The 23,160-nt window shown below is 38.9% G+C and overlaps 2 protein-coding genes and 1 non-coding gene across 3 annotated transcripts; 1 reads left to right on the top strand and 2 right to left on the bottom strand.

The window, feature by feature from the left end:
* Positions 1–1,677: 1,677 nt before the first annotated feature.
* LOC146475050 (hsp90 co-chaperone Cdc37-like) lies at positions 1,678–14,968 on the bottom strand. Its single transcript, XM_085116763.1, has 11 exons — positions 14,837–14,968; positions 11,943–12,076; positions 11,361–11,466; positions 10,351–10,398; positions 9,978–10,028; positions 9,546–9,608; positions 7,719–7,877; positions 6,465–6,580; positions 5,343–5,472; positions 3,632–3,700; positions 1,678–2,466 (listed from the first exon to the last, which is right to left on the bottom strand). Exons 1-11 carry the CDS (start codon positions 14,867–14,869, stop codon positions 2,230–2,232), a joined length of 1,146 nt encoding a protein of 381 aa, XP_084972889.1. The 5' UTR covers positions 14,870–14,968; the 3' UTR covers positions 1,678–2,229.
* A 390-nt stretch (positions 14,969–15,358) lies between these two features.
* On the top strand, positions 15,359–21,370 carry LOC146475049 (sphingomyelin synthase-related protein 1-like). Its single transcript, XM_085116723.1, has 3 exons — positions 15,359–16,131; positions 18,037–18,187; positions 19,246–21,370. The coding sequence occupies exons 1-3, from the start codon at positions 15,388–15,390 to the stop codon at positions 19,560–19,562; spliced, it is 1,212 nt and encodes a 403-aa protein (XP_084972849.1). The 5' UTR covers positions 15,359–15,387; the 3' UTR covers positions 19,563–21,370.
* Positions 21,371–22,288: 918 nt separating this feature from the next.
* Positions 22,289–22,360, bottom strand: Trnaq-cug (transfer RNA glutamine (anticodon CUG)). Its single transcript has one exon. It is a non-coding gene; the product is annotated as a tRNA-Gln (tRNA).
* Positions 22,361–23,160: the final 800 nt, after the last annotated feature.

The following is a 23,160-nucleotide window of genomic DNA, read 5'->3' as shown; positions in this document are numbered from 1 at the left end:
ATTCTGTCTCGTCCCCAGAATTTCCTGGAGTATCTGGAGTTATAAATGGTACTATGATTTATTGAGGTGACATACTCCGGAGAAATAGTAAAATATTTAAAATAAATGTTAGCGAAAAGAGACTACGTTTCGAAGACATCCTGGCTTCATTTTCAAGTCAAGAAAAGATCAATTTTCAAGTGGAGTTAATTTATACAATTCGAAGCGTCAAAACTTGTTGCGGAATACATAATTAGAATGTTCACAAGTGTCAATAACTGGACGTGCCGGTGCTGAAGAATGTTTTAAAATAAATACTTTAGCACGAATTAAGTCTGACTGTGTATTCAGCGTAGGTTTTCTTTTGCGAATAAAAAACCACATCTCATGGTTTAAACAATCCAGATTTTTCCTTGGCATTTCTTAAAACCGAAAACATTCAAGTCAGCTCAATGCGTTGATAAAGATGGCTCTTGGTATAACCAATATAATCAGCATCACACCGATCACATATTAAAATGTAAACAACGCATTGATTTGTCACCGATTTTCGGGCTGGTGTGCACTGGTTGTAAATTAGTACCGATTTTCTTTCCAAGATCTTTCAGTTGTTTACGAACAGCATCAGCGGACGACTGGCCTTTAAAGCGCAGCACAATCCGGACGGTCTTGATTTGTTCGGTGCCAGCGTCAGTAGGATTTTGATCACGTTCAAGTTGGGTCACGGAATTCAGAAAGTGGCGATGGTCGAGTTGATGAGCTTCTCGGGGTACATTAGTTTTAGAAACATCCGCTTCAGGTTTTCACATTCTTTTGAGAACAGTTTCCTCGACGACAAAAGACGGTAGGCCCTGTTAAGCAAAGTCCTTAGCAGAGATCTCTTATAGCGTTGGTCGACGTGGCTCTGGTGGTGAAGAAGGAGGCCAGTGTTTGTCTTGTTATAAGTAGGCAGCGTCTCTTTTCTTTGTTGTTAGTTGCAGTCTCGATTGTAAACTGTATGGATGGGTGGCAGTCATTTGGCGTCGACAGGAAGGCTGTTGCTGCTGGTAAATTTGGCATTATAGCTAAGGTGTCATCAACGTACCTTCGGTAAAATTCTGGTACCTGGTTTTTGCGTTCAAGCTTCTCTTCTTTGCTGCACAGGAAAGCATTGGCCATGAAAGACCCCAAAGGTGAGCCCATCGCTTCATCGTCAGCATGGCACATAGAGTGCTCGGAATTCAGACATCTCTCTCCCGCGCGCCCCTGTGGGTTAGGGGGAGGAGACGGCTGACATTTCAGACTAACTGGCAAAGTCCGAAGTTAATGTACTGCATGACAATGATGTAACTGCACGCATCTATTAAACTAAATTAAGAAAGAAACGCGTGTAATTGAGTAATAAGGATTAAATTTAGGATCATTACAACACTGCAGGCTTGGGATTTTACTGTGCTCGTGATTGTAGGGAAAGTACTTGTTGCGCAAATAGAACTGAGTACAATTGTAATGTAAGGTCAGATTGAGTAAGAACGAATAGGGAACGAAATTGTGAAAGTCGCGAATAGAGAATAGTGAACTGTAGATTGGATGTTGGAGATTGTTAGAATGTTAGAATAAAACTTCAGAAAAAGAAAGATATAGTAATCTGCCCAGTTTGTGAACCGCCGAGTGAGGAGTCCGTAAAAGATTCCGCGACAATGGCCACGACGTGACAGATTACGAGATCAACAAATCGTAACTTTATTGGTTGATTTTCAAAAGAGCGCAAATTAATTTCCTTTCATTAAATTACCATTAAAAAGAATAGCTAACAAGAGCTTTGCCTTGTAAAGCAATACAAACTTGACTTTCTCAAGTTCGAAAATGTTATACCTAACCGGTATTGCAAAACCAGGCTACGGCATTTTTTAAAATGCCCTGCTTCAGAGTTATAAATCAGACCGGCCAACTGGACCTTGGTAAGGATTGCCAATTCACTATTGAAAGTATCGAAGATCCTGCGCTTTCTTACACATCACTTTAGATGAAGGGACGTACAACGAGACTAACAGTGGAGTTTTAAAAGAATATTGAAATTTAAAATCCCCTCAAAACCCGCTAATCGTTAATAACGACCTCTTGCAACGTTCCTTTGACCAATTTGCCGACGAAGTATCGCACAGTTGACAATCACTTATGTTAGTCGGTTCCTCAGTTGCTAATTTACGGAATTATGTAAATAAAAGCAGTTTACATCAGCTTTCATTACAAATCTGCAGACCGAACAACTTATTTCCCGGCTTTGGCCTCTTCGCCCACAGCCTCGTATTCATCTTCGTCATCACTTCCCTCGGATCCACCCTCCGCGGCTTTCTCCTCCTGCGCTTGCGCATCTTGTGCGTTGGGAACCCACAGGCCAGAGTCAACGCACTTTTTAAGGTAACCTCTGGCCTCCTCCTCCGGCATTCTACCAAGAACTTCTTGAAGCATTGGAATGTCTTTTTCTTCAAAGCACTTTTGAAGTTCCTGACATCAAAGGATAATAAGTGAGTAAAACTAATAGACCCTTCTCCAAAATGGCGGCCGGAAATTCAAATAAGTTAAAATTAAAAACGTATACCAGCACTAGAAAGAGCACTTTTACTTAAGTAACCCTGCAAAGTTTCAGCATATCAGGTGTAATATCAGCTTACGAAATGTAAGTTGAAAAATGAAAAATTTACAGACGTTTGTATGACTGGGGGTATGACGTATACCCCAGTCATACAAACGTCTGTAAATTTGTCAAATTTCATCTTACATTTTCTAAGCTGATATAACACCCAATATGCTGAAACTTTGCAAGGTTACTAAAGTAAAGGTACTCTTTCCAGTGCTGGTATCATTTTTTCATTAAGTTCAATTTTAACTCATTCAAATCTGTTGCCGCCATTTTGGAGAAGGGTCTATTGCTTTAAACATAACATTGGGAGGGAAAAATCTCAAGCCAAGAAATGCAAAGAGGAGCTGTTGCGATGCGATGTCTACGAAACCTTTACACTGTCCTCTCGCCACTACTCCTACCAAACAGTACTTCCCTCAGGTGGTGCAACCTCGTTCCCAGGCTGGAGAGACCTTGGAAACGAGGTTGCAGGTGGAACGAGGTTTCTGTAAAGAAATCCCTTCTCCATGGGGATTTTCTCGGGTCAGTAAGCTGGATCTTTCTCTTCGTCACAAGTAAAATATTTTTAAGACTATGCACTGCCAGTGCAAATGTTCAAGAGATAATTCTTCCATATCGGCAAATGAGAAATCAAACAAGTAACAAAGCCCTCAAATCTCTGATGAAAGACGATGTGCTTGGTGCTATACCAGGAAGCCACTATCTAAACCAAACTGATTGCACGGCTGACGCTACGGCAAAGGGCTTATTTATTTGGGCCAATATTTCAACTAGTACAACTAGTCTTCTTCAGGGCCAGAGATACAATGAAGAAGACTAGTTGTACTACTTGAAATATTGGCCCAAATAAATAAGCTCTTTGCCGTAGTGTCAGCCCTGCAATCAGTTTGGTTTATTTACACGTAAAGTGACGTCTGGCACGTGCATTTCTACTACAAGAGATCCGGCAACGGAACGTATTCAGAACAGTTTATTTTGCGTCGTGTGGTCCCCCGCAACCACACGTTTCGTTTCCACTATCTAACTTACCGCGGGTAACGAATCAAACACTTCCACGGGATCCAAACCTCCTGGGCCAAGTCTGTTTTGACGCTCCTCCTAAAATGCACAAGGAGCAGTTTTAAAAAATAGGTACGCATTGCGAACATGTGGGTGGTGCTGTGCACGCGCTGCGGACCGATAAGTGAATTTTTAAATGTTTTTTCGCCCATTACGCAGCGATTACAGACATGGTACTTGGCCAATGTTTTCATAACATTACACGCTTTTAAAATTTGGTACTATGGGCTAACAAAAATTGACTTCTGTAAAGAAACAGTTACCGCCAAAGACACTTATCGGGCCCGGTAAGTTACTGGGACTTTCGAGAAACGGGCCCCTGTCTGTTTACGGACATTCACTCACTGACTCGCTCTTACATGCCTGACGACATAGTGGGTAGAGCACTATACAGCGCACTTCCCACAAAAATTAACCGACATTCACGCACAACATAGTATAAACCTACATTTCATCAATGGATCAACGAAAAACAAACGTGTTAACATCCCGGACGTCAAGACAACCAAATGCACTTAATTAGCTGCCAACGTGATCTCTGGATCTGGACAGTGGTTTGTTCACTATTTGAATCGGGAAGACTAGGATACAATGTTTTTGCAAAAAGCTTTGTTACTTTTCAAGATTAAGAGAAAAAACAACTTCTTGAACGAAAGAAGTGTAGTACCATTGACTTTAATGTTTATTGTTTTTTTAATGTATTGTACTGAATCTAGTTGTACGTGTGAAAAATAAAAATTGAATTGAATTGAATTGAATTCACACCAGCCTGGGGTTACCTTCTGTAGACATTAGAGACCTTTCGATTCTAGTACGAGTACGAGTACGACTACGAGATTTGACTTCGAGTTTTTAGCAAAGTGCTAAGAACAGATATATCACAGAAAGTTTCATTTCACTCTCTACGAACGACGAACTTGACGCAGTTGGTTTGAATGATGATAGTTAAGCCCTTTCGTGTTTCCAAAAAGACGAGATCACCTACGTTTCGAGGACTCGTTTTCGCCACTACGGGATTCTTACAAAAACTCGTAGTAAAATGACGACAGCTATCTCGTTTTCCCGCCAAAATGACACTGGTTCACGCGCGCGCGCTCTTTGTTTGTTGGAGAAACTCGTAGTCGTACTCGTACTCGTACTAGAATCTAAAGGTCTCTATTTTCAAATAAAGTAGGTATGCCGCCAAATGACGTCAAATGCACTTTTGCGTGAAAACGCACAGCGTCACTGTATAACCGCGTTTGATAACGATTCTTAAGACGTAAAGTTAATGTGTAATCACGCAGTTACACTACTAGTAGTCCATTATTTTCCTGAGGGATAATAAACCACGCAAACTTCGCAAACGCGTGTGAAAATTGCCTCAGGATGAGATGTTACGCGCGGGGTCGTCGCGTCCTTCGTGGGAGGCAGTCTTCGAGCTGAAATATAAGGGACTTCTCGTAGGCTATGTGAGAAAAACCTTGGAGGCCACAAGAGAACGTGGCCGACTGGTTAAGCCGCTAGCTAGAGTTGTTCCTGGGTAGCCCCGACTTCAACCGCTCGGCAACGCATCTCTGCCTCCTACAAGTTCAGATTTTTAGCTGGGTATGTTAAAATCGATCATTTGTATCTGTTTATTGGCTGTATAGCGCATTTCTGCTAGAAAACGGCAACGAATTTACCTTTACATTTAGTTTACCTCTTCCGCTTCCTTCATAGCTTTATCGATTCTGGCCTGAGCTCTTTCTTTGACTCTTTGCAAGAACGACTTGAGTTCGTCATCAAAGGCCTCCATGTACTCTTTGAAGTCAGTTCTAGCTTTCTTCATCCTTCATGACAAAAGAAACATCTCCATGTCACCATGAAAATTGAGCTTCCAATAATAAAAACAATAACACCCAAATCACAAATAAAACCCGATCTCATCCCCGAATTATTAAAAAGAGCATTTCGAATTGTCCCTTATTTTTCTCAGGGTTGGGAAAGCTGGCGCACCACTCGCGCGCGCGCGAAAATTGCCTCCCGCGAGGAGATCTTTCCCTCCACGCGTCGCGTCTCCTCGCGGGAGCAATTTTCACGCGCGCTGACGTGATTCGCTCGCTTTAGTATCCCTAAGAAAAATAAGGGATTTCTCGAAGCCCATATTAAAAGGTCGCCTCTAGATGACCAAGTTACATTTCATTCATGGCCTTAATATAACGAAGTGTTATATCGCGACCTCAGGCCAGTTGAACCATGGACTCAAATGTTCGCAGTGAGAGAATCACATGGAGTCGTTTGCTTGTTCGAGTTCTACCCTCTATGATTAGGACAAAAATGACTCGTGAGTACAGTGTATTCATCTCGTTTGGACTTTTTCGATTGTTGTCAGTGTATGAGCGAATCTCTCAACCTCATGTTGAACGAATACAAATTTTGTGACCCGCGAATGTTGCAATAGAGAAATTGTCATGCAGTCACCAGTAGCTAAGAGTGTTACAGCTTACCGATGGTTTCGCTACACTGCAATTTAGTCGATTCGCTACATTCTGAAATTGACATAATGCTCTAATATTTGAGCTCAATTTACTCCTGACGCTAACAGTGTGAAAAACAGAAACAGCTAACATAATTTTTCACCCGAACTCACTTTAAGAGTCTCTTGGCCGAGACGAAACGCCACGTCAGACTAGCCACGAACAATTCACAAGTATTTGACAATTTTTCAATTCTTTATTGTACAGAACTCACTTTACTTAACGGTGGAGTGAAACGACCGTGTAGCGAAACGACCGGATACCGTCGTGCCAGTTGTGGGAAGGGCTTCCTATGATGTACTTACTTGACAAAGAAGGAGTGCACGGTGGCCTGAGGGGACGCATCAAGTGACTTGGCCAGCTCCAATATGTACTGCATGATGATTGTCTGATGTGCCACTCGCTCCATCAGCGCGTGTTTCTGTTTGAAGCAAAAAGGGAGCTTCAACATGTCTGCTGTAAGAGCTTTGGTCGGTAGGGAAGCATAGGACCGATTGTGTTTGGCATGAGTAAATTGGTCAAGGTTATAATGAGTTTAGGCGCCCTGGCACGGCAAGCTGAGGCTGCCAAGTAGACGTTTTCACATGCCTACTAATACAGACGTATTTTCGCGCAGTTTATGACTATGCGGGAAAAGATCATCTTAGCAAGGGCTAGTGGAATCCAAAAAGAAGGCCATTTCCGAGTCACTGTGAACCTCACTATGAAAGCGAGGCAAAGTGCAAACCTTTTCATATGAAAATTAGTTTTGTTTGCATATGAATAGCCTGCAGTGCAGGCGTTTTTCATGGGCGAGCGCTGAATAATAAATTTAGTTCGCGTATTTGAAGGAGGCTGAGGGGGAGGGGGGGGGGCAGTCGTCCACTCCCTTACGGTCACTTTTGACTCGCTCCAGCCCTCTCGCGCTTCCTCGCCCAAGATGACAGCAACGAAGGATTATTCAGCGCTCCCGCTCCAAAAATACGCCTGCATTGCAGGCTAGCATATGAATGAAAACTAATTTTCATAACAAAAACTTTGCTCTTAGCCTCGCTTTCATAATGAGGTTCAAAGCAACTCGGAAATGGCCTATTGGGGGTAACCATGCATTTTTAGAGATAATTCAGCAACAATTATTCTAAAAATGCTAAAATGCAAAGCAATGTATGGCATTTCTCCCCAAATTAAAGCTGTATTATCATTCTCTAAAAAATGCATGGTTACCCTCAATTTTCTTTTTGGATACCAAGAGCACTTGCCAAGTTCTGCTTTCTCTGCATAGATTTAAACTGCATAAAAAATATCTCTGTATTAGTAGGCAATACCAATAGGAAACCCGAGTATCTTGAGGTGCGCAGAACGTTTGCGCAGCAACAAAAGTAGGAACTTGCACAATTTTTGTGAAACGAGGTCAAACGAGGCCAAAACGTGGGAAAAAGAGTAAAAACCGGAAAGAAGAGAGAAGAGGGAACAAAATAAGACTACAGTGTACACGACCTGATGTTTTATATTGGTGACTTTGGTGGGCCCATTTTCAAAAACCCAGCTAAATATACCATTCATTGAATGGATATAATTACCTCCTGCACTTCTAGGTTGATGCACCATAAGGCGAGATAATTTGCCGTGTCCTCACAAGCCAAGTGAGTGTTTCTACACAGATAATCTTCACTGTCATTGTAATCACTCAGCATTCCAAAGTGTTCTATTTCCTCTTTATATTTATCCATGAAGGCTTGCTTTGAAACAAAGGCAATAACTCTGTTAGATTATCATAACGCAACAAGGTGGCAAGTCAAAAGTAAAATTCCTCCCTTACTTTTCGCTGACCCAGACGAGGAATTTAGAGTTAACTCAAACTAAAGAAATTTTTTTCTCCCCTTTTCTGTCTAATTCCGTCAAATAAATGCCATACAGCTTTAAATTACATTAAATACCATTACAGCTTTACATTACTCTCATAGATACAGCAGTGCCGTGCAAAAGTAAGCCTGACAGTCTTGACTCGAAACTTGATCCTGGATCCTGGATCCTGGATCCTCGAAGTTATCGAGGATCAACTATAGAGGTTCCAGGCTCGAGAAGCTCGAAAAAATTTTCGAGGATGTCAATGACAGATTCCGAGGAAGCCATGAATTTCTTAAACCTTAATTAAACAACAACAGAGGAAATGCATACATTTGTCTGTAAAGCGAACCAGCCGTGAACTGCTACTAAAAATAGTTCGCGGGAAAAAAATACAGGGAAATGTGTGGAAAGTTCAAAACACGACTGGACGCTTTCTGGCAAAGCTACATCCCTCCATTTTTTTTTCTTAAAATCCTTTTCCTAGTGCCAAAAGTTTCCAATTCATGTTTTTTTCAGAAGCGATGTTTTATGAAAATTATTTGACATCGGATTTCCATACAAACACTGTTATTTCAAGCCTGTTTACCTACTCATCAAAATGGCGTCAAAAACCGTGATAAGGCCTATTTCTTCTTAGTTTGGCCGAAAGTTTAACTTTAGATAGATATACATGTACATCTCCCTGACCAGGGCAGCCCTGCACATTTTTCTGCAAGCTCTATTGTTTTAGTTCTCCCTTGCTACCACAACTTGTTGAAAAAAACAAACAAACAGAACAAAGAACTAAGGTTTTCTATTTCCCCTTACGAAACAAACATCCACAATAATCTGCTTTGCTACCATTGAGTTACTGAAAACAGTATTCAGCCAATCAAAGGTCAGGTAATGTCTTCTTTCATAATTATGCACATGACAAGCTTATGGAACAACTTCCACTATGCTCATAGCAAAAGTAACAAGATGCACGATGAATAGAACTCAATGAACATCACCACCCAGATGTGGTCATGCTGTGAGAGCAGTCTTGTGAAACTACGTAAATGACTGCAAGAGCGTTTTTAATTAAAACACTACAGTGGCAGTAATAGGCCTTTTCTCAAATTGCTTTGAACCTCGTTATAAAAGTATAGTTTTTATTATGAAAATTAGTTTTCATTCATCTTCAAACAAAACTAATTTTCACTTGAAAGCGTTGCACTTAGCCTCGCTTTCATGCACTTAGCCTCACTTTCATAATGACGTTCAAACAACTTGGAAATGGCCTATTACAAGGTTGGTCATGAGATGTCCGGTTTGGGGGGGGGGGGGGGGGGGAATGACTTGGGTCATAGGGCAGCAATGGTTTCACCAGCAGGACTGCCATTGTTGCTACACAATAATTTAATAATAATTTAAAAATACTTTACCAATTTATATAGCGCGTATTTACATGTGCTGATCAATAGCGCTTTACAATCATATGTTTAAAAGAAAATGAAAATGCATTACCGTGGGAATAAAATAAACTACGTTACAAACTATACAACAAATGCAAATGATGACAATTTAACATCACTCACTGATCTTTCTGCTCTCTCCTCTTCTGTCAAATTTTCTTCTTTTTTCTTTGGTGTATTGATAATCTGCATTATAAAACAACCCACAAACAAAATGAATGAAGTTGATTCAAGTTTAAACAACATGTAAATAAATAATTATTAAATAAATATCATAACTTAATTAAAAACTGGATGACTGGATAGTGCAATTCCAGGGATTTTGACTGGCTTAGCGGCAATGGTACATGAGGCATTATACCATGCCTGAAAAATAGCGACCATTAAATTGTCTTCTGGTTGTTCTTGCAAGGTGAAATCAACAAGATATAGCAATATTTCCTGATTGTTTTTAATGAAACAATTTATTATTCCACTCACGCTTGTTGGATATGAGATGATTATAGCCAATGCGGCGACGCACTTCATTGTTAATTAGTCTTGTTACAAACTTACTGTTCTAGTGAATCCTGCATGGCTAAGTGTGTCAACATTCTTGGGAGCTTTCTGATACACAAGTCAAAAATACAAAATGATTAATTTAGTAAAAAACAAAACAAAGCTAAATGTAGACACATGTATGTGGGTTCCTTTCTGATTTCTTTTGTTCACGACTACCAATGCTTCACTTGACTTGGTTCAGGCTCATATACAAAAGAAATGAGTCAAGCGTCGGTATCTCTTTTGTCTAGATTGTTTGTATTTTCTTGAAAAGTGCTTTTGCTCAAAATTAAGAATGCAAAAATGGGTAGTTGAAGATAGAAACTTGTGCCTCAAAATTCATGAAAATTATTTTAAATTTACCAAAATTGACTCACAATAATTTTACCTTTTCTTTCTTGGTTAATTCATCATCTTCTTTTTTAAATTCTTTTTGCTGCAAATGTCAAAATTGATTAAAATACAATATTGCTCTCATTTGAATATAATACTTACATCAAACATGTAAAGTTAATATAATAATATACATTTATCATAATTTTACTTTTATTCAGATAGCATTCTTGTAAATATTATGCACTTTTAATCATAAACTGTAGTTACCTGGAATTAGTGCATTATAAATACCATCACAAATAACAGCAAAATATAAGTACCTTATTCTTACTAATTTTCATGCATACTTAATTTCACTAGAATTCAGGAACTAAATTTCGGGAGTAGTAATTTTCATGACTGCAAGAAAAATTAGGGAAAAAGTGTTCTAAATTTCGCGATTTTATCAGTGCGTTATTTTTCTTAAACCCTAAGCTGAGGGCACTTGTCACAAAGAACATCTATCTAACAACAAGGTGCCTACCAAATGTGAATTTTGATGACTGTAATTAAGAGGTTTTGGCCAAATTACAAGCTAAAGAAGACAGTGAATAGGAGGAAGAGTGCCAGCCAAAAACAAGATGGGAAAGATGTTTTCAAGGAAAGATAGTTACAGTTTTAAATCAGAACAATTCACCATAAGGCACGGGTAACCCAGAACATTTAAAATTCTTATTGTTTTCTTATACGATATGGTATTACATTTTCGCAATCTTTTTTTCGCAAGTATTAAATAAGTACTCATGAAAATTGGTAAGAATAAGGTAGATCTAAACTGAACACTAAATTAGTCACTTACATACAAACGCTAGAAATGTACCTTTCAGATATAAATTGAGCACAAATACCATGAAAGGCAGAGAGATGGCACAAGCAAATTTTATTCATAATAACACAGCAAAAATATGTGTTGGGCTATATACATGTAACCCCTTATTACACCAAGAGTGATGTACAGACAAACCATTTTGATTATCATAGAGAAACTTGATTTACAATAATTATTTGATTTAAATCTCTAACCTTTCTCTCCAAGTCAAGTAACTCTCGTTTTAGTCGTCTTTCTTTGTCTTCTGTAACATTCACATCTTTGATTTTTTCTCTTACTTGCTCAAGTTTTTTTCTATTCCTAAAAAGTAAACAAAGACTTTGTTTGCAAACTGGAGAAATATGACATTTTATACTATAACATCCAGGAACAGACTCTTCAACACATAACATCCATCAGCAATCATTATTTTGTGAACAGTTATAGGTTTTAAATTAGTTAATTCTTTAAAATAAATTTAGTCATAAAAGCTATTGCCAATAATGAACAGTGTTTCCACTTATCATAATTAAAGCCAAATTGAAATTATAAAGCCAATAAAAAAACATTTTTTGTTTTTAGTGTTAGCTTTTATCACTAGTTATCAGTTTGACAAATTTCTGGGCGCCAATTTCTGTAAATGATTATTTGGAAATTAGCAGTGGCAGATCAAAATATTAATGTTCACCACTGAATATTTTGCTTTGTCACGATCATGCCATATGGGAAATACCAATATTAATAAGACTGAAATATAATACTCCCTTTTGAATTAATGTATTCATTTATCAACTTACTCATCCATCTTTGTATCGAGTGTCTCTCTTTCCTTCTTTGCTTCCTCCATTCTTTCCACTCTTGCCTGATGTCGCCATCTAAACAGACTCGGTGTGTCAATGTTAGGGTGGGTATCATCTTCATCATCGCTGACCTGCAGCAATATAATATCACGTTAGTTAAATATTGGGCTCTGAAGGGTTAGTTTTCCTGGCCAGCCACTGATACATTGGCTGTTCAATTGAAAAAACCAGCACCTCAGTTAGTGCCATGGAAAGAAGTGCTATTGTGACATGCATAATTATATTAATAAGGTATACAACTGCTTGGAATTAACAGCTGTTACTGGCTTGTATACTGATTACGACTGGTTCCTTAACTGTCAATACGGCAGTAACTGCTGAATACCCTTAAAAAGCTGTATAGTCGCACTATTCAGTCATTATTTTCTCATGCTTCTTCCTGTTTGTATGGTTTAAGAATTTCCTTTCTAGGGTACAAGGCTACATAGCTACAGGGATGTGTGCTCTTATGATTATTTCATATCTTCCAATAAATAGATAGATGTACTGCATTTTTTTCCCAGCTTCATGTACGTGGCTACAAAGCTATATAGCTATGCAGCTGTGTAGCCGAGGAGCCATTACTCCATAGCCGTGTAGCCACTGTTTGAATGACTTAACCGAGTTATTAGCCCCATTTAGGAATAAATCCACCTTAAACATGCAGTTAGTAAAACTGATGCACCATCGGTTGCTATTAAGCACGACCAGCAACCTAAATTATTTGGTGATAAACACGACAATGATTCCCATTCAACAAGTTTATTGAAGTTGAATCGAAAAGGGAACCCTCGCACCCATAACTGTCCACTACAAAAGAGTTTCCTTTCCAGACGTTTCCGAAGAGTTGTATTTATCTTAAAATGGTAATAGAGAGTGTCTTAAGGTGTTCCTGGAGGCTAATTTGCACATTTTCAACACATATCTACATGCATAAAATCTGTTGAAAAAATCACTTAAACTTCATCAAATTTTCACATTTAACACGTTATTGCATGTAGTTTTTTCAAAAAATATTTTTATTCCGAAAGAATGAAAGGAATTCCTGAAATTTGATCTGTTTATGGGCGTGGTCAAAACCTTGCCATTTGGCATATCTCTATAAAACTCAAAGAGAATGTCTTGCATTTCAAAAAGCGTTGGCCAATTGATGTGTAATGTTAAGACCTAGAATCGTGTGGGAGTACGTCAGAGAAAACTCAAACGGAAAAAAAATATGTCTACAAATGTAATTATGCAATCTCATAAAAAATGTGACGCCACTACGAGTCTTGTATTTGAAGGCATTTGACGTACTCCCACAAAAATGTTCGTTCAAGTACGTATTTTATGGCTGCCAAGTTTCAAGCCGTTCTGATAAGCCTTCGAAAGTAATTTTAAATGAACACGCTCCCACCTTTCAATCAACATGCATTTTTTTCTCAAAAATTGCTCTGGAATCGTCAAAAAATCGGCTTGAAAGCTTCCGTCGGCTTGGATTCAATGGCAGCCATGTTTTTTTACGCCTGTAATAACAGTTTACAGCGGTAAATCATCAAAAACGGTCCTTTTTAGGCCCTTTCTTTCCTTTTTTGGGGTGCTATTTTTCCCGCGAAACCAATCAGGAGAAGCGATTATAAACAATGACACCTTTGCATAGCAACGGCACCCGCAACAGAACCCCAACAGCGTGACGGCGTTGAATCAAACAGACAAACACATTTGATCGAAGAAGCTGGTTCTAAAGGAAATATAGGCTTAAAAAAGGGAAAAGTCGAAGTGACGCCGCCGAAAAAGCGGTTACACACGATGAAGGGGAAGTCCGAAAAGGGTAACGAAGCTTGTAGTTCAGGATCACAGTCGAGGATAGGGCCAGATTTTGATAAGTTGCGGGAAGCTGGCTGGAGAATCACGCATTTCTCTCCTGTTTTCTCCTGGCTTTAAGATCGCCGTTAGACTGCGAGAAGTCTTTTCTTCTCCTAATTTTTGGAGCGCGCATCTAGCGCACGATGGATCGATCTAGCGGGCGGCGAAGCCGCATAATTTTACCGTCACTTTTCGTGGGTGATATGAGGAAAAGTACGACTGCTCGCAGTCTAATTCGCCGTTTGTTGGATTACTCGACGCGACGCGACCCGGACCCGTTCGGCGTTCAAGCAAACCTGAAAAAATATATATATTTATTGGAATACTGTGTGCTTTTAGGTAGTTGGCTAAGTGGTGAAATAAGAAATAGCGTTTATTCGTAAAATTATCGCGCCAAGAAGCGAATTGCGATATTACGACAAACAATATCAATCACGTAATAGACTGCTGAGATGTTCAAATTACCGGTTTTGAAGAAATTCCTCGCATCAATAGCATCCATGCTTTCATTTCCAATATTGTCACCACTGACTTGATCGCAAAAGATGTCTTAAGCGAAGAAAAATTTTATTTCATCCATCTAGAGATCCAGAACAGTCTCATCTTTCACGTAAAAGAGAGCACTATTGACAGATCTGTCAACATCATACTCTTTGGGGAATTGTACACGAAGACGACGCAAGGATTTTCGCAGTAGGCAGTCCGTGTTTTCCCCGCGAAAGACCCCGTAGAAACCAAACTTCCCTTGCTTATTACTCGCGAACGCTTCAGTCCTGATCTCTGAAATTTGGCGTACAGGTCCCATTTTAAGTTATCTTGCATATGTTAAAAAAAGGTCATGATCCGAAACATTCGATTTAGCCTCCAGGAATACCTTAAGCCTGTTAATAACTTGCATCATGATAATTTTTCGATTCGTGAATGTCAGGTTTACTGTCAACTCAATTTTTAGTGGTCAGACTGAATAACAGAACGAAATAAAGAGCAATGATAGCAAAAGCACCTACCTCAATATGATCCCATTTACTGTAGTCCACCATACTTCATTCGTTCTATGAGAGATTACCAAAGAATTGAAGTATTAGTTCCAAAATATGGCGAACCTTTCAAACTAGGAAGGCACGCGAGAATGAACTGGTAACTAATCTTGTAACCAGAGACCACGGTTCCATTGACCAGCGGCTTTAAAAGCAGCCGCTGGTTTAATGAGCTGTCAATCTCGTACCCAGAGTCTTCAGGCTTTTTGGTCAGCGGGGCAACGCCGGGAAGACTCTGGGGACATCGAAAAAATTCAATTTTTTTGATTGGCTGTTCCGAAACGGTTTCCATTGTTTTATCGCAGAAATCCTGCGGTAATAAAATTCGATGTCCCCAGAGTCTTCCCGGCGTTGCCCCGCTGACCAAAAAGCCTGAAGACTCTGGGTACGAGATTGATGAGCTGTGGGCTCACTGTCAAAACGAAGAACTTTGGCGTGGTCACTAAGCCAGAACACATGATCGGTGCATGACATTTGACACATAAACAAAAAAAACTCCAAAAAACCACAACAGAAAAAAGATGGGACGGAGAAAAGATGTGCGAAATTGGACTTGTAAAGACGTAGGTTTGTGGCTACAAGGAAAGGGTTTTACGGACTATGCGGATCTGTTTATTAATCACCATAAGATAGACGGGAAAGCTCTTCTCGCTCTCAACGAAGGTGATCTTAGAAATCCCCCGCTAGAGTTGAAAATCCTCGGCGATATAAAGCGGATATGGCTCGAGATAGACGTTCTTCAACAACGGGACAACCGGCCAATTTCTGCGCTAGCCAATGGATGCGTTAAGAGAAAGGATGTCGATCACATCGATAGCTTTGAAAGGGCAACAACAAACCTAGGAGGATGGTTTCCCGAGGAAGATTCTGATGACGAGAGATCAGACATTGTCCATCCTTTTTCGGACATTTCCGAAACGGGTCGGACTTTGATCAGTCTGCTGTATGCGTTCACTGTTTTCTTTGTCACTTCGTTTGTGATGGTTTTCGTCCACGATCGTGTGCCGGATATGAAGAAATACCCGCCTTTACCTGATATAGTGCTGGACAATGTGCCTCTGATACCGTGGGCTTTTAAAATGTGCGAAGTTACGGCGCTTATTCTTAGTGTCGTTTTAGCGATTGTCCTGTTCCTCCACAAACATAGAGTTATTGTTGTTCGCCGCATGGCCGCGTTGTGTGGTACCGTGTTCCTTCTTCGTTGTGTTACAATGTTTGTCACCTCTCTCAGTGTTCCAGGGATTCATTTGGAATGTTCTGGAAAGGTGAGCAGCTGAATAAAGGAAACTTTGGCATTGTTACAGTATCAAAGTTGAGATATTTTGTAAAACAATTTCCAGGTACAACGTAAGAGATGACTTATTTGCACTGTTTTGTAGCTTTTATTTCACAGGCCAAAAAATTTAATTTGAAGGTAGTGCAGTCAAACGACATGATTGAAAGCCTGGGAGAGGAACGATTATGTTCTTAGACTCGCACAGGAATACAAGATTTTCACCATTACGTAATGTAATTAAGCGAAAATGAAACTGTTAGGACCCTAATTCTACACGATAGTTAAATTTATATACTTATTTATTTCATTTTTTTTAGCGGGGAGGGGGGCCCTAATTCAATTAAAAAAACTTAGTAGATACATTTTAGCCTGATGCTATTTCAAAGAAATGAATTTACATAGCATTTGAATTTTGGTTTTGTGGCTTGTGTTTTGCTACACATTAATCATTAACACATTTTGGATTTGAATATTACATTAATTTCGTTCTTAGTTTATTACACTCCTGAATAGCAGAAGGACCAAAAACTGTCAGACACAGTAATCAAAAAACCATGAAACAAATAAACCTATAAACTGGGGCAGATCCAGAATTTGAGGAAGGGGGGTGCGGGCATGCTCCCCCGAAAAAAATTTTAATTTTAGGGCCTCGGAATGCGATTTCCAGCGTTTTTAGGGGCAATTTGAAGTGGTTTAATTGCTCTAAAGTCACCTCCATTTTTGTGCTAACTACAGTAGTTTAAAGGATGGATTTTCTTAACACTGAGAATAATCGAGACGGATAAACATTTTAAATTCATTCAAATTAAAAATTCATGATTCCTCAAAAATGGGATCAGCCAGCAACATTCTCGGTGGTTGCTTTTCTGCAAATTTCTGGACAACAGCATCATAATCCATGGGTTTCTTGTGGTGAATATTCATGAGCGCCAAGCCAGACAACCTTTCTGTCGTCACGGTGGTCTGCAGATAGCCTATAACCAGCTTTAAGGTACTGTTTGCCCGCTCTTTGTCAGCTGAAGTCACTGGAATAGTGCATGCAATGTGCTGCAAACAGTGGATGTTGGGGAAAATGTCTGCATCATTTTCAAAAGATATCTTTATTAGCTAAGTTGGTTCACTTTTTTTTAACCACGCGTTTTTTAAACGTTTTTACGTTCAGTTTAGGGGGTTCGAGCAAACCACCCGAACCACCGCTAGATCCGCCCTAGTATAAATGAGTAACTATGGTACAGGTCAAGATAATCATTACATGCATTTAAGATGAGATGGAATAACCAGACAAGGTATAGCCTGGAAGGAAATGCGAGTGCTCCTATCAGGAGTCGAACCTAAGAAATTCCGATTACTAGTTTGGATACTCTACCACTACGGGAGACTCATGGGAGCTAAGGCCACTATTCAAATGCCAATGTCAGTTACAGGCTATGGTTCAATAGCCTGCGAACAGCAGACGTATTTCCGGTTGTCGCTTCTTTCCCGGCGGGAGAGAAGCAACGACCGGAAACACGACTGCTGTTCGCAGGTTAATGGTTCAAAAACTGTGCTTATTTATCTACAGCTGTAACAAAGATAGGTGTTAATTAACTTTAAAATACTTACTGGTATGTGGCAGTTGCAATTTGTAAATTCTACTAACTATTATGACAAACAGGCTAGTCCTCTTTCTGCTCTTTAAGTTTTGGAGTTGAGATACATAGATATTTTGATCCCACTTCCCAAAACAGATGTCAGTACTTCCCTGTATCCAACCTTCAAAAAAGAGTGCATCCTGTTTCCCACTGAATTATTTTCAACATACATGTAATGTTTGTAAATTCATAGTACCCTGCATCCTGCCTTGACCAAAACAAATGAAAGATAAGTTTTAATGCTTATTGTGTTTTTCCTCTAGTTGTATGGTGACACCTGGGCAAAGATACAAAGAGCATTTGTGATCTTGTTTGGTTTTGGCCTGTCTGTGAATGGTGTACGCACTTGTGGCGACTACATGTTCAGTGGTCACACAGTCTCCATCACTCTGTTGAATTTCTTTGTCACTGAATGTAAGTATCGGTCGGTGTATTACAGTCTGTGATTAACATCTTCAGCTGTTAGATAGGAAGGTTAAAAAATCAACTTTGTTTAACAAGGGTGACACTTAGCAGTCTGTTACGACTGACAAACCTGTGGCCCTCAGATTCCGGATCGAAATGGAATTTGGAGAGGGAAAAACCGGAGTACGTGGAGAAAAACCTCTCACAACAAGGACAAGAACCAACAACACAAATTGAAGTAACTGTGTTGCTGCGTCGGTGGAGAGTAGAAACAAATGTTTGGTTTTATCAAGTAATTTCGTCATCGTGACATTCAGAGATTCTAGTGCTTCACAACAGTTAGGGCTATAACGCTCAAAACATCAGCACTCTGATATCTTCAGCTGTTGCTTCACTGAATGCTCCAAATACTCATGAAACATTGCATAGGGACACAGGGAAGTGCCAGTGATACTAAGTTGTAATATTGTAGAGCAAAAGCTAAAAACATAAAGGTCAGGGTACTTACATGTACATCTTACATCTGTGACAAAGACATCTGAGAGTAAAATAAGGCATCTGGTGAGCAGTAACCAAAACTATAACAGTGTTAAAAGTAACAACACAATATTTGCTGAGTTTGGGGTAATTTTTGTTCACAATTTTCAATGTCAATTTTATGGGGGCAGTTATTGGAAAGTCTTTTTGGTCTTTAAGTAATGGACTGGTTACTGCAGCTTTTAAGGTTTCTTATTGGAAACTGGGGCAAGATGCATAAACTTTAACATCGGGCCTAAATGCTTATGCCAGACGTTCAGCCCAGTCAAAAGCAGTTGTAACATCTGAGTTTAGCAGTTACGCCCATCCTTAAGTTTTATGCAACTCGCCCTGGAGCATACATGTAGTTTATTAACCAACACTCATTCCAATGAGAACATATTAATACTAATTAAGAAAGGGGGTGTTTTTTGGAAGGAGAGTGCTTTATCCAATCTTTATGTTTTCCAAAATCTGTCTAATTTGCTGCTCTTTAAGTTTGCCTTGAAATTAATGTTCTGATCAACCATCTTGTTGTTTCTGTGTTTCAGACACACCCGCGCATATGTACTACCTTCACACAGGTTGCTGGGTCCTGAACATGTTTGGAATATTCTTCATCCTGGCTGCTCATGAGCACTACTCTATCGACGTGGTGATTGCTTTTTACATCTCGTCTCGTTTGTTCCTTTATTATCACACACTAGCCAACACTCGTGCCCTGAAACGTATTGACAGTAAGAGAACACGTGTGTGGTTTCCTTTGTTTTGGTTCTTTGAAGAAAAAGTTTCTGGCAAGGTTCCAAATGAGTATGAATGGCCTCTGAAGTGGCCTAGTTTTTTATGTACAAAAGCAAAGTCTCAATGACAGGTCTCTTGCAGATGTTTGTTGCCATTTTTACGAGTACATTTTAGAGTCAATGATACCTCAAGGTGAGATTTTGATATGCGGGCCATTTGCAGTCAATCCACATTACACGTGACTAGTATTTTTGAAATTTGAACCGATTTTTGAAATTTACATGTCAGTTTTAAACATTACCAACGAGATTTCAGAGTACCCTTAGAAATTTCGCTAGTTTATGAATTTTTCTTTATATTAGGGCATTGAGTATTTCAAGAATAAATTGTTTCGCAAGTATCTTGAATCTTTTTTTCAGTTAAGAAAGATTTCCAGACAAATGTTCAACATTCCATTCCAATGCCGGACATTACAGAGAGCAATTCAAGTGTTCATTTCAATTTCGGAAATATTGGTCACGCATGACATGGATTGACTGTAAACTATCTTTAACATCAGAAATCAAGCCCATTTCTTGGGCTTTATTTGAAGGGTTCTGATCATCTGAGTGGTGGAGGAGTTAGGGGAGAAAAATGAAGTTATGTTCCTGTCTGTATTTTACCCCCACACATAATTTTATACGGTTAAGGCTAAAGAAAGTTTGGCTTACTTCTGCTGTATTATTTTCCAGCAGTACATTGTAGATACTGACAGTCAAATCTTTTGCAGAATTGATATTTATTGTGGGAAAGCTCAAATGTCTATATGTACATTGTATTTCAATCAATCAAGCAATCAATGTTTATTTTCAATTATTTGCTTGTTCCGCAAATACTGACAGCTAGTCAAAGGCGGAGCAAGACGCACACAAGAAAATGACAAGTACAAACAGTCCACTAAGACACTACGTTTTACATTATAGTAAATAAATACATTATACAGAGCTACCCTACTAACTTAAACATAGCCTGCGAACGCAGACGTTTTTCCGGCTGTCGCTTCTCTCCACTGAAAAATAACAGCAGGGAGAAGCGACAGCAGGAAATACATCTCCGTTCACAGGCTAACTTAAACAGGACCATATAGATATTTTAAGGACAACCAGTCATGTTTTTTTTAACTGAAACCAAAACTGGGATGTTTACCATCTTCCAGATCCTCACTGGCTAATTATATTGGCCTTTTGCAAGGAACAGATGATTGGCTACTCAAGCACAAGACAAGTGTAAATTAATCACTTGATAAATAGAAATAGAATGTAAAGTGAGCAGACGATTGGCTTTCAACTCAAGTCCAAGAAACTTTTTTATGTTAATGATGTGGTATTTTAGTCAAAATAATATTTTATTGTTATTTGTATGGCTGAAAAAGTCCCATATCATTTTAAAATTCTCCAAACATGTGTTGGTGTGTTGGTTTATAGTACATTGCCATAAATAAAATCAGGGGAGGAAAGAACAACAGGTTCTTTAATTTTTGTACAAAATGGGTTACTTGTGGGGATTAAGTGTGATTTTATATTAAATTTTATATATTATGCACATTATTTTAATTTATTACCAGAGGCTACGGTTTAATGACTTGTTTTGTTGATTTTGTCGTTCTCCTCACTTGTCTGCGAAACCTGACAGTGACTTTGTAAGGAGAAATTAGATTTTGATTACTTTTGAGAATTTTATTTGAAAAATAGAAGTGACAATTCTAATTTAAATTACACAAATAAGTGGCAAGTTTGCTTTACAATATGATTACAGAGAATTAATAATATACTATAGGTGTCAGTGTAATGAAAACAAATGAATAATATATTTTGTGATGATTATTGTCCTATTATTAAGAACAACAGTATAATTATGCTGAAGATTGCTGAAATAAAATAACTATTCCACATGCAAGTCTGTTAGTTTCAAATGAAGTGCTGATGGCCTGTGGTGCCATGCCAACTAAAGGCCCGTTTAAACGGTTTCAACATTTGCTTCAAAACGCGTTCAACACAGTTGTTGAACCAAATGTCGGGGGCGTTTGAACAGATCGTTCAACATTGTTGAAAGCGTACAAAAATGTTGAAAGCTTGTTGAGAGTATGTTGAATCAAATTTAACTTTCATTCAACATCGATTCAACATTTTCTTTGTTTTTGAAAATGTTGAATGGCTATGAAGCCGTTTGAACACTCCGTTTATCCAACATGGATCCGTTTAACTTTTGTTGAACGAATGTTGGATAAATGTTGAAACCTTAATTAAGCATTAAGAGTAGAGACAAACTTAAGGCAAGATAAAACTTAAGCTTACATCTTTCAAAAACGTTTGACCAAAATACCCAACGCCTCGCTGGGAAATGGTTAAAACGAATCTCCCATCCCATGGTGATGACGTTGCCCTAGATCTGGAGAGTGCTTTTGATTAACCTGAAATTGAATGCAGGCGTATTATTTTGGGCGAGCGTTATAGCCGCCATCTTGGATTTTTATAAGCAGAGGAAGGGTGGGTTGACCGGGATTCTGGCACTCGCCTGCCCCCCCACTCGCTGACAACGCCTGCATTACTAGTTTTTGATTGGTTCATAATTTTTTGGCAGTCACTAAAGACTTCAAAATTCTTGGTAGACTTCGGAATTGCACCAATGCATCTGTTCCTCTTAAAAGGAACAACTAAGACAGCAGTCGGGGGACGAGAATTAGAATGGCTGTCGACCACCGACAGAGTCATAAGTTTCATACTCAGCAGAATCCACGAGGAAGATAGAAAATTCCTTTATATAAACAAAATTAAACAATAAATAAAAAAAAAAAAAAAAATCAACAGTTTATCAAGGTCCCACCGAGATTTGAACTCAGATCGCTGGATTCAGAGTCCAGAGTGCTAACCATTACACCATGGGACCTTTCTCAATGCTTCAAAGCTATATCAGGCTGAAGCTATATAGTTAACAATAAATGTATTTTCGTTTTCTGCTTTTGACAACTTGAAAAGATCATTCTGGTTTTGAAAACCATTACCATTCCAGGGTGATTGTCAAACTTGACAACCGTGATAACATTGAAACAATTTATAAGTTGACCAGCCAGATAATAAAGTAAGCAAATGTCCGCCGGTAGAAATATATTGGGGTTGGAAATGATCCCATGCGCAATGGTTTTAGAAAAATAATTATGCACGAAAAAGTTTCCAAACTCGTACCAAATATAAACTTTAATAACGTAAAATGCAGGGCAGCCTCAGGGGTGTAAAATCGGTTACGCCCGGCAAGCTCTTTATCCTTTGATGTTTTGAAAGGATCGTAGAAAACTAACACTACCATTTCGCAAAAAAAGTCTATAATTAGAGTAATTTAGAAATGTACCCTAGGTGTAGAGACTTTCCAGGAACTAATCCAGGAACTACAGAAACTAATGATAATTAAAATTATAGCAGTTTAAAAAAATAGCGTGGGCTTAAAAGAAAAAGGATTTAATAAATATTTTTGCCACACAATAAGGTAACACCGAGATTTGAACTCGGATCGTTGGTCTTCAAACCATGGGACCTTTGCGTGAAATCTGTAAAAAGTTGTCATCAAATTTGAAAGAATAAGAATTAACCCAGTACAACTGAGGGTTGCTGTTTCTAAGGTGGATTCCCCTGCAGACACTAACACGTTGTTATCCACGTTGTAACGTTAGCTATTTTGCTCATGCTGTTGGC

This window comes from Pavona decussata, unplaced genomic scaffold (genome assembly GCF_977016875.1).
Source record: "Pavona decussata unplaced genomic scaffold, jaPavDecu1.1 SCAFFOLD_87, whole genome shotgun sequence".
In the NCBI taxonomy this organism is placed as follows: domain Eukaryota; kingdom Metazoa; phylum Cnidaria; class Anthozoa; order Scleractinia; family Agariciidae; genus Pavona; species Pavona decussata.
Note: the sequence above shows the minus strand (reverse complement) of the source record. Positions and strands in the feature narration are given on the sequence as shown.

Bases quoted from the DNA above. Each gene is read 5' to 3' on its own strand.
- LOC146475050 (XM_085116763.1), bottom strand. From the start codon at position 14,869: ATGGTGGACTACAGTAAATGGGATCATATTGAG. The intron at 6,581-7,718 runs GTAATTATATCC...TGCTTCAAACAG, and splicing joins TCAACCTAGAAGTGCAGGAG to AAACACGCGCTGATGGAGCG. The intron at 5,473-6,464 runs GTAAGTACATCA...TTTGTCATGAAG, and splicing joins GTGCACTCCTTCTTTGTCAA to GATGAAGAAAGCTAGAACTG.
- LOC146475049 (XM_085116723.1), top strand. From the start codon at position 15,388: ATGGGACGGAGAAAAGATGTGCGAAATTGGACTTGTAAAGACGTAGGT. The intron at 16,132-18,036 runs GTGAGCAGCTGA...TTTTTCCTCTAG, and splicing joins ATTTGGAATGTTCTGGAAAG to TTGTATGGTGACACCTGGGC. The intron at 18,188-19,245 runs GTAAGTATCGGT...TCTGTGTTTCAG, and splicing joins GAATTTCTTTGTCACTGAAT to ACACACCCGCGCATATGTAC.